At 45.7% G+C, this 11,035-nt stretch overlaps 1 protein-coding gene across 1 annotated transcript in view; it reads right to left on the minus strand.

The window, feature by feature from the left end:
• Positions 1-891, minus strand: part of SOS2 (SOS Ras/Rho guanine nucleotide exchange factor 2) — a 113,845-nt gene extending 112,954 nt beyond the window's left edge. Inside the window, exon 1 of the mRNA XM_002824724.6 lies at positions 509-891. Coding sequence (XP_002824770.1) covers positions 509-595 — 87 coding nt within the window. The 5' untranslated portion in view covers positions 596-891. The remainder of the gene's footprint in view (positions 1-508) is intronic.
• Between the last annotated feature and the right edge of the window lie 10,144 nt (positions 892-11,035).

Genomic DNA, 11,035 nt, shown 5'->3' on the forward strand with positions numbered 1-11,035 from the left:
ATAAGAATATTATGACTCACTGACATTTCACACATGTGAAACATCCATATTACAAAAAACCATTGCCTCATAAGTGGATACCTTTGACAAGCAAACCGCCTAGGGGGAACACTCCCAAAGAACTTAATTAAAAGTAATTACCCGGCCTGAAAATGTGCTTTTGTTTTAGAAACTGTCTAAATACCAGCGGGACTTTCTCTTGCCCGATTCCAGCCTGGGGACAACAAATTGGTCAACGGCGGAAGTTGCCTGACGAAATGACTGCAACATGAAATCCAGTTTTATGATCATAACAAAACCTTCCTTCCGGGACCAGGCAAAAAAAAAAAAAAAAACTTGAGAAACGTCCTTCAGAATGCAACAGGCAATTGTGAGCCCCCCCATCGCCAGCCAACGAGAAACGGCTCGGCCCCGGGAACTCGAGCCCTGTGGGAGGGACGACCTGCTCCCCGTTAGAACCTCGGGGGGCCACGGGCCACCTGCCGGCCGCCCCGGCCCTAGCACTGACCTTCCGCAGGGCCGAGACCAACAGTCCCCGCCATTTCGGACTGTTCTCCTCGCTGAAGAACTCGTAAGGCTGCGGCGCCTGCTGCATGGCCCCGGCGACAGCGCCTCCGCATCGGGGGCAGCCCGCGGGCCGGGCCGGTGGCCTGACAGGCAGGGCGCGGGCCGCCTCGCCTCGCCGGCGGCCGCCGCCTCCCGCCCGGGCCGAGGCTACGGCCGAGGCGGCTCGGAGGCGGCGCCGGCGGGCGGGCGGAGACCCCGGGGTCCGCTTCCTCCGCCGAGGCGGCCCTCGCCTCCCGCAGCGCCCGCAGAGGAAGCGCGGCGACCTGCGAGCCGGAGCGACCCCCGGCGGCGACCTCCTTTCCCGGCGGCGCTGGCCCGTTTCTGGGGCGGCTCCTCCTCCTTTGTCTGGGTTCGCGGCCCGGCAGGGGTACAGCTGGCCCAGCCCCGCCCCGACTCCCGCTACGGCCGCGGCGGGCGGTGAGCAGCGGAGGCGGCGGCGGCTGCTCGTCTCCTCATCGCCTCCTCCCCGCCCTCCCAGCCGACAGCGCCGCCCGGCCCGGCCCACTCGAGTCACCTCCACAGAGCTCTGGGGACCGACCCGGAGTGCGCGTCGGGCGAGGGAGCCTCGCTATGGCACGTAGAGCGCTGGCCGCCGCTGCTGCCCCTTTAGCAGCGGCGCAGAGTGCCTTGGGGTCGCCGCCGAGCCCTGAGTCCCAGCAGCCGAGGCTCGGCCCGCCCCCTCGGCTCAGCGCTCATTATCCCGAGTAGCCCGAGAGGCCTAACACGGAGCATGCGCGCCGCGAAGCAGGCAGAGGCGCCAGCCCGGCGCGGGGGTGCGGGGCCTGGAGCCCCGGGGGAGTCAGACTTTCCCGAGAGTGTGCTGGGGGCCGCTCCAGACTCTCCAGTTTGACTGCTTTTTACCCATATGCTCCCTCCTCTCGACCTGCTTAAGACAATCCGGACTCGGTGCCACTCTTGTAGCGCCTGGAGCCCCAGGACTACCGTCGTGGGAGGCTGTATAGGGACGTGGAGAGAAAGGGGCATTCGGGCTGGACAGGATATTTAATGTATTTGTGCTCTACGTGGCTTGTTTTCATGAGTACCGTATGTTTATACAAAGTATGTACTATATATAATATATCGTTAGGAGATATAGTAACTATTTCTTAGGGTGATGGTGTGGGGACCGAGAGATGAGGCGTGGAAAGCCCTTAGCCTGGTGGTAGGGTCAGAAGGGGCAGATGGCAGTGAGGTTGATCAAGCTTGAATTGAAAGGTCCTTCACTTGCATGGTCCCCTGTGCGTTCACAAAATCATATCGTTTTTACAAAACTTTCAAAAGATATTTTCGAATTGTTTTCTTAATCGTGTCATCCAAATTGTGTAGGCTTCAGGTCCTACAAAACCTGGATCGGCGTCTAGGAAACACTCATTAGCAACACAGAAAAGATCCTGACAAGCTTTTCAATCCAAAGAGGCATAGGCTCTGGTAACTTTATCATTACCACAAATTTCATCCCACTAAAGAGGCTGAGCACATTACTTTTAAGAGGTTGTAAAGAAGATATTTTACTCCCTGTCCTTAGCCACCAGCAGTGAGAAAGGGGAAAGACGAACAGGGTACAAAAAATAAGTCAGTACTACAATTCAGTTCCGGCATCAGTAGCTGAGTAATTATTCTCCCCAAAACATGCACCACTTTTTCATTTGGGCAAAATCAGAATGGCAGAGTTGGAAAATAAGATTATTTTTCTAATCCACTAAAGTAGCCACTAAATCAAGAACATCCTCTAATAAATGGCCATATCCATTCACATGTACTTGGGATAAAAGGTGGGATGGTAAAATGCTTGTATTTCTCCCATTAATGTTGCAGTCTGTGAGAGCAAAGACTTTGGCTTATATAGAGGGTCCTTACTTTTCTCTCCTGTTCCCAGACTCCAGCTATAAACTATTGTGCTGTCAAACTACTAGACCATGTATGTTCTCTTTATTCATAGGAGAGTAAACTTGTTAGAAATCTCATTCTTGGCCAGGAATATCAGAAGGCTTTTCTGGGCCAAGTCAGGCCTGAAGACATATTTTGTTTAGCTAAAGCTGTATTTAAATTTAATTGTTAACATTTTAAAATCAAGAGGCTTCATATAAAAATGTGTATTTTCAGCTTCTCTTGACAAAGATCTGGCAACACTGGGACCTACTGCATTCGTGCAAGAGAGTAATCAGCAGGCACCGGGTAGTGGCTGCCCTCTTTATAAAAGTATGCCATCCATTTCCAGTTGGCTATACTTCCCACCTGGCACTCTTCACCCTTTTATGTAACTTGCCTAGTCTCTACAGGCATCTGAGTTGTGATCTCTGGGCTGAGCAAACAGAAATGTGATCCACGTGCATGTGGAGGATAGTCCAAGAATGACAGCAGTAAAAAGTTTCCCATACAGGGCCGGGCGAGGTGGCTCACACCTGTAATTCCAGCACTTTGGGAGGCCGAGGCGGGCAGATCACCTGAGGTCGGGAGTTTGAGACCAGCCTGACCAACATGGAAAAACCCCCTCTCTACTAAAAATACAAAACTAGCTGGGCAAGGTGGTGCATGCCTGTAATTCTTAGCTACACGGGAGGCTGAGTCAGGAGAATCGCTTGAACCTGGGAGGTGGAGGTTGTGGTGAGCTGAGATCACGCCATTGCACTCTAGCCTGGGCAACAAGAGCAAGACTCCGTCTCAAATAAAAAAGTTTCCCATTCAGACAAATGGGCTATCTAGAAAAAATGTTGGATCCATACCCTATACAATACACTAGCACAAACTCCAGATATGTCAAAGATTTAAATGTAAACAATAAAATCATACAATGATTCATTTATAACCTCAGAACAGAAAAAGACACTTTCACTATGACACAAGATCTAAAAGACTGATAAATTCAATTTTTATAAATGTATGAGCCGGGCATGGTGGTACATGCCTGTAATCCCAACAACTCCAGTGGCCGAGGTAGAAGCATAGCTTGAGGCCAGGAGTTGGAGACCAGCCTGGGCAACACAGTGAGACCCTGTCTCTTAAAAAAAAAAAAAAAGGCCAAAAAAAATCACCAGATAAGCCAAAAGGAAAATGACAAACTGGAAAAAATAGCTGCAACTCATTTTTGCGGGTTTTTTGTTTGTTTGTTTGTTTGAGATGGGGTCCCACTCTAGCTCAGGCTGGATTGCAGTGGCATGATCTTGGGTCACTGCAACCTCCGCCTCCTGGGCTCAAGTGATCCTCCCACTTCAGCCTCCCGAGTAGCTGGAATCACAGGCACGTGTCACCACGCCCGGCTAATTTTTTGTATTTTTGGTAGAGACAGGGTCTCACCATGTTGCCCAAGCTGGTGCAATTCATTTTTGTAGTTAATTTCAGTAAAATATAAAAGAGCCCCTACAAATTAAAAGACCAAAATTCAACAAGAAAAACAAAGGGGCCAGGCACAGTGGCTCAACACCTGTAATCCCAGCACTTTGGGAGGCTGAGGCAGGAGGATCCCTTGAGCCCAGGAATTGAAGACGAGCCTGGGCAACATAATGAGACCCCATCTCTATAAGAAAAACTTTTTAAAAAATTTAAAACAAAAAAAGAAAAAAGAAGACATACAAATGGCAAATGGGATATGACAAGGCGCTCAACATCATTGATCATTAGAGAAATGCAGATCAAAACTACAATAAGATATCATCTCGCCCCAGTTAAAATGGCCTATATCCAAAAGACAGGTAATAACAAATACTGTTGAGGATGTGGAGAAAAAGACAATCCTCTTTTTGGGGTTATACTGTTATCATTTTTCACCTATTAGGATAGCACAGATGAAAAAGTTTGATTACACACTATGATGGTGAAGATATGAGGAAACAAGCATTCTAATATATTGTAAGTGTATTAGGACTGTAAATTGTTTCAACTTCTGTCAAGGGGAACTAGATAATATCAAAGTTTCTCTTTGACCTAGCAAATTCTAGGAATATGTCCTGTAGATATACTTGCTCTTATATGAAGTCACTTAGAGACAAGGTTATTCATTGCAGTGTTGTTTATTATACCAGAAGTAAAACAAAACAGAAAATGCCCTAGAAATAAAGTTTAAATAATCATCAGTAGGAATAAGGGACTAGTTCAATAAATAATAGTAAATCCATACAGTGGAACCTATAAAGTTATTTTAAAATAACCAGGCCTCTGTGGAACATTATCTAAGATATGCTGCAAAATGAAAAGTGCAGGATGTATAGTACTGCAAGTATGGTTCCTCATATATACATAAGGAATGCAGTATTTTATTATATAAGCATTTGACTCAAATAATTTCTCTGCATTTACCGTATTGGTCTGTTCTCACGCTGCCAATAAAGACATACCCAATACTGGGTAATTTATAAAGGAAAGAGGTTTAAACAACTCACAATTCCACAGGGCTGGGGAGGCCTCAGGAAACTTTACAATCATGGTGGGAGGGGAAGCAAACATGTCCTTCACATAGCGGCAGCAAGGAGAAGTGCTGAGCAAAAGCGGGAAAAGGCCCTTATAAAACCATCAGATTTTGTGAGAACTCACTATCATGAGAACTGCAGCATGGGAGTAATCGCCCCCATGATTCAATCACATCCTACTGGGTCCCTCCCATGACACGTGGAGATTATAGGAACTACAATTCAAGATGAGATTTCAGTGGGGACACAGCCAAACCGTATCAGCAAGGCTACAAAGATTTTTGTTGCCACAGGGATGAAAACTGGGTGGCCGGAGATGAAAGGGAGATTTTTCACCGTGTACCTTTTTGTGACTTTTGTTGTTGTTGAGATGGGGGTCTTGCTACGTTGCCCAGGCTGGTCTAAAAACACCTGGGCTCAAGAGAGCCTCCCTCCTTAGCCTACCAAAGTAGTAAGATTATAAGTGTCAGCCAACTTTGTCTAGACCCCTTATTGTGACTTTTCAATTTGCAACCACATGAAAATGGTACTTATTCAAAACACTAATTAAGAGGTATTTTTAATGAAAAATTTCCAGTCTAACTATAAACATTTGCTTCAAATGTTAGAAAATAAAAAATTAGGCTGGGCGTGGTGGCTCACGGCTGTAATCCCAGCACTTGAGACGCTGAGGCAGGCAGATCACCTGAGGTCAGGAGTTCGAGACCAGCCTGGCCAAAATGGTGAAACCCCATCTCTACTAAAAATACAAAAATTAGCCAGGAATAGTGGTGAGTGCCTGTAATCCCAGCTACTCGGGAGGCTGAGGCAGGAGAATCGCTTGAACCCAGGAGGTGGAGGAGGTTGCAGTGAGCCGAGATCGCGCCACTGCACTCCAGCCTGGGCAAAAAAGGGAGGCTCCATCTCAAAAAAATAAAAATAAAATAAAACAAAAAAATGCAAGTATTAAACACACTGATACTATAAGAGGGAGGGCGTATGTATACATAACAAAAAGCTTAATCACAGATTTGTACTGAAATATGCTAATTATCATGTTAATAATTTTTTTTTTTTTTTTTTTTTTTTTTTGAGGGGACAGAGTCCTGCTCTGTCACCCAGGCTGGAGTGCAGTGGTGCGATCTCGGCTCACTGCAACCTCTGCCTCCTGGGTTCAAGCAATTCTCCTGCCTCAGCCTCCCGAGTAGCTGGGATTACAGGCACACACCACCAAGGCCGGCTAATTTTTTTGTATTTTTAGTAGAGACGGGGTTTAGCCACATTGGCCAGGCTGGTCTCGAACTCCTGACCTCAGGTAATCCATCTTCTTCAGCCTCCCAAAGTGCTGGGATTATAGGCGAGAGCCACCGCGCCCAGCCAATAATTTGACAGATTGTAATTTTGCTTCCCTTTTTAAATTATTATTTTTTTTTAAGAGACAGGGTCTCGCTCTGTCACCCAGGCTGGAGTGCGGTGGCGTGATCATACTAGCTCCCTGCAGCCTTGAACTCCTAGGCTCAAGGGGTCCTCCTGCCTCAGCCTCCCAGGTAGCTAGGACTACAGGTATGCACCACCAAGCCCAGCTAATTTATTTTGTAATTTGTAATTTTTTTTTAAGAGATGGGGGTCTTGTTCTGTTGCCCAGGCTGGTCTTGAACTCCTCGTCTTAAGTGATCCTCCTGCCTCGGCCTTCTAATGTACTGGGACTACATGCATGAATCACTGCATCTGGCCTTTACCTTTTTTTAAATTTAGAAAGGATTTGGGGAAAATGTGAATGATCCAAGCCCAATTAAAATGTTAAAAGACAGTTAGAAATTTACCACTAATATTCTCCCACTTAAAAACATTTTCAAGAAGGACTTACTCAACATTTCTTCCATTTACTCTCTCATACTTCCTCAATTTATTTAAAGCTACAAGTGCTACCAGTCAATAGCAAAGCAAAGCAACACCACAGGAAACAATAAATGTTGTTATCACTTACTTTCATGGGTTGCTGCCATAGCCAGCTCAGTCCTCTCACAGCCACCTGCCTGAAAGAAGTTGAAGTAGGCCCTCTGACAGGCCTTTGTCCTCTGACCCTTATGGGAGGCTCATGCCCAACCCCCTGTAAGAGACAGCATACCTAAAAGGTCTTCCCAAGAGGAACTATAATTTTGTATGAAACTCCAAAAGATTGATTTAAAAGTATGCCTCCCCACTCCCCACAAAAAAGGCATTGTATGTTTCTATGTTACATACAACCTGCTATTGAACAAAAAGAGTGTTTTCTGGTTCTCCAAGGTATGAAGATGCCACTGAGGTCATCCAAATATTGCCACCACCACCAGGTGGAAAGTCATTGTACATGGGGAAAGTAGCTGTTCCAAACACCATCTCCTATAATAAAGGTGAAAGGGCAAAGCATTGCCGGGCGTGGTGGCTCACGCCTGTAATCCCAGCACTTTGGGAGGCCCAGGAGGGCGAATCACAAAGTCAGGAGATCGAGACCATCCTGGCCACGGTGAAACCCTGTCTCTACTGAAAACACAAAAAATTAGCCTGGCGTGGTGGCGGGCGCCTGTAGTCCCAGCTACTCGGGAGGCTGAGGCAGGAGAATGGTGTGAACCTGGGAGGCGGAGCTTGCAGTGAGCCAAGATCGTGCCACTGCACTCCAGTCTGGGAGAGCAAGACTCCGTCTCAAAAAAAAAAAAAAAAGCAAAGCATCATTCAAATTTTTGTTATTTATATTATTGCAATAGAATCCTTCAAATTCCTGACAGGTAATGAAGTTGAGCTGTCAACAACGAACGTATTCGTAATCTGTTCAGTATAGCTCCCAGCCTATCAGATACACTAGAGTGAGATATAGAAGGCAGAAGTGAGCCCGGGCACGGTGGCTCACGCCTGTAATCCCAGCACTTTGGGAGGCCGAGGTGGACGGATCACCTGAGGTTAGGAGTTCAAGACCAGCCTGGCCAACGTGGCGAAACCCTGCCTACTAGAAGTACAAAAATTAGGTGGGCGTGGTGATGGGCGCCTGTAATCGCAGCGACTCAGGAGGCTGAGGCAGGAGAATAGCTTGAACCCAGGAGGTGGAGGTTGCAGTGAGCCGAGATCACACTGCTGCAATCCAGCCTGGGTGACAAGAGCGAGACTCCATCTCAAAAAAAAAAAAAGAAGGCAGAAGTGAGTTGGAAGCTGCAACTCTGATATTTCTGTTAGCAAGCACCATTCAGTCACTAGTTTTATGTGGCAGCAGCAATGGCTAGACTCATGGTGTGGCAGTTCTCTGTGGATCATAATTGTTTTGAAATTACTCTCTTAGTGGCCTGGTTCTGTGGTGTGGCTTTGGGACTTGTTCCTGAAAGCTCAACCAGAATCTACTTCATTAGCCTTCCAATGATTCTGTATTCTCTGAATGAATGTATTATTATTATTACTTTTAGACAGGGTCTCACTGTTACCCAGGCTGGAGTGCAGTGGTGCAATCATAGCTCCCTGCAGCCTTGAACTCTTGGGCTTAAGGGATCCTCATCTCAACCTTTCAGATAGCTAGGACTGGTCAGGCAAGGTGGCTCACCACGCCTGTAATCCCAGCACTTTGGGAGGCCGAGGCAGGTGGATCACTTAAGGTTAAGAGTTTGAGACCAGCCTGGCCAACATGGCAAAACCCTTTCTCTACTAAAAATACAAAATAAATTAGCCGGGCATGGTGGCACATGCCTGTAATCCTAGCTACTCAGGAGGCTGAGGCAGGAGATGCTTGAGCCTGGGAGGTGGAGGTTGTAGTGAGCCAAGATTGTGCCACTGCACTCCAGCCTGGGCAATAGTGAGATTCCGTCTCAAAAAGAAAAAAAAAAAAGGGGGGAAAAAAAAGCATCTAAGAAAAACATAGGCAAAGGTTAAGGATCTAGGCATTCTGGGAAAGAGCAATTAGCATGTGGCCCACGTGACTTGGGAAGCTACTCAGAGACCAAAACAACAACAAAAACCCAAACAAACTAAAGAACCTGCTATTATTATAAACTGATATCACAGCCAGGTGTGGTGACCCATGCCTGTAATCTCAGCACGTTGGGAGCCCAAGGCAAGAAGATTGATTGCTTGAGGCCAGGAGTTCCAGACCATCCTGGGCAAAATAGTGAAACCTCTCTCCTCAAAAAAAAAAAAAAAAAAAAAAAAAAAAAAAAAAAAAAAATTAGCTGGGCATAGAGATGCACACCTGTAGTCTCAGCTATTCAGGAGGCTAAAGCAGGAAGATTACTTGAGCCCAGGATGTTGAGGCTACAGTGAGCTATGATCATGCCACTGCACTCCAGCCTGCGTCTTGGGTGACAGAGTGAGACTCTGTCTTAAAAATAAAAAATAAAAAGGCCAGGAGTGGTGGCTCACGCCTGTAATCCCAACACTTTCGGAGGCCAAGGCGGGTGGATCACTTGAGGTCAGGAGTTCGAGACCAGCCTGGCCAACGTGGTGAAACCCCATCTCTACCAAAAACATAAAAAATTAGCTGGGTGCGGTGGCGCGTGCCTGTAATCCTAGCTACTCGGGAGGCTGAGGCAGGAGAATCGCTTGAACCCAGGAGGCGGAGGTTGCAGTGAGCCAAGATGGTCCTACTGCACTCCAGCCTGGGCAACAGAGCAAGACCCCATCTCAAAAAAAGAAAAGAGAAAAATAAATAAAAGTTAAAAAATAAACCGATATCCCTAAAAAAAATCTCTTATATTCCCCGTGGACAAATTTACAGAAAATTAAACCTGAAAGGCGTAAAAGAAACAACCACTGCTGTAGCCATTTCATTCTGCTTCAGAGCAACAAAGTTAAAAGAGGTTTTTCTAAAGATACAGTTTTAAGCAGAAGTTGGCTGAAATTCAAGGTTCTCTAGTGAGAGAGGTCCCTCTGTTATCACTGTCCCTCAGGTCTTTCCTAATATTCAAAATTGGGCTTCTTGAGCAACCCAAGACCTGCCATCTCTTGCCATATCTAAAAGGTAAATTTTCTCATTTTATCCCAGGGACAAAAGAAACTTAAAATAAGATAACTTTAATGTGAGACCCTTCCCATAAGCAGAAAATAAAAGCAATTAACAACAACAACAACAAACTCACAATACTTTCTAGGATTTGAGGCCAGAAAAGTAGAGTTGGTTGGTATCAACACTGTTCTTCCCTTCAGGGCTTCAGGGTTTATTTCCATTCTTAAGCTCTTTAACGAGTACAAACTATTTGAAAACATCTCGAGGCAGCTTTTGCTTTCCCAACCATTTCACCCTGTCCTTCTACCTTAAGCCCTGATGAAGAGATTTCAAAAACTCCCTTTGAGTGTGTTAGAAAAGCTTAGTAACTGACTTTATGATTACAACTTAAAAATGTTTACAAGATCTTTAGATAATAGTGTATGCGCAGAAAGATGAGGAAACCTCTGACCAAGAAGTCTAGACACAGATCAAGGGCCCAGGAGGGCAGAGCCAGTCCTTAAGCAATATAGACACCATGTCTCCTGTGTTTACAGGGATAGCTCATAGGTACAGCCATCAGGGTTGGATTGCCTCCAAAAGTAGGCCCTACAAACTCCCATAGGCCAGGGCCTGGCAGTATACCCCACTCTTACCACCATCCTTTGAAGAAAGTTCTAAGAGTTAAGGTTATCCCACAGGCTACTAGGTAGATTTCCAAACGGCCTCATGGAAAGTGGAATTCTGCCAACAGTAAAGGCAACTCCCCAAACAGTGCTAACGCTGAGAGGATCAAGGGAAGGACTTTGATATACACATATATGTATGGATAAAAAGAGTTAAGCTACGTAACACGAAACACCAAAAATATACTTGCTGATACATCAAGAGTTCCTCACAAACGCTCTGAAGTTAAAATCTAAAATGCTCCACTTTTTACCCAAAATATAAACTACTCAACCTCATTTTGTATTATATACTAACAAAGAAATGAGTTTTTTAAAAAGATTGGCTGCTATCTATCTAAAGCAAGCAGTTTATGTTTTACACATAAAAAAATTTATTTGCATAAAAGTTTTTATGGGACTAAAAAATTTGTTCTCTACAACACCAAGGCTCATTAAAATATTTTAAATATTAATATACA

The sequence above is a fragment of the Pongo abelii genome, chromosome 15 (assembly GCF_028885655.2).
Source record: "Pongo abelii isolate AG06213 chromosome 15, NHGRI_mPonAbe1-v2.0_pri, whole genome shotgun sequence".
NCBI classification, from domain to species: Eukaryota; Metazoa; Chordata; class Mammalia; order Primates; family Hominidae; genus Pongo; species Pongo abelii.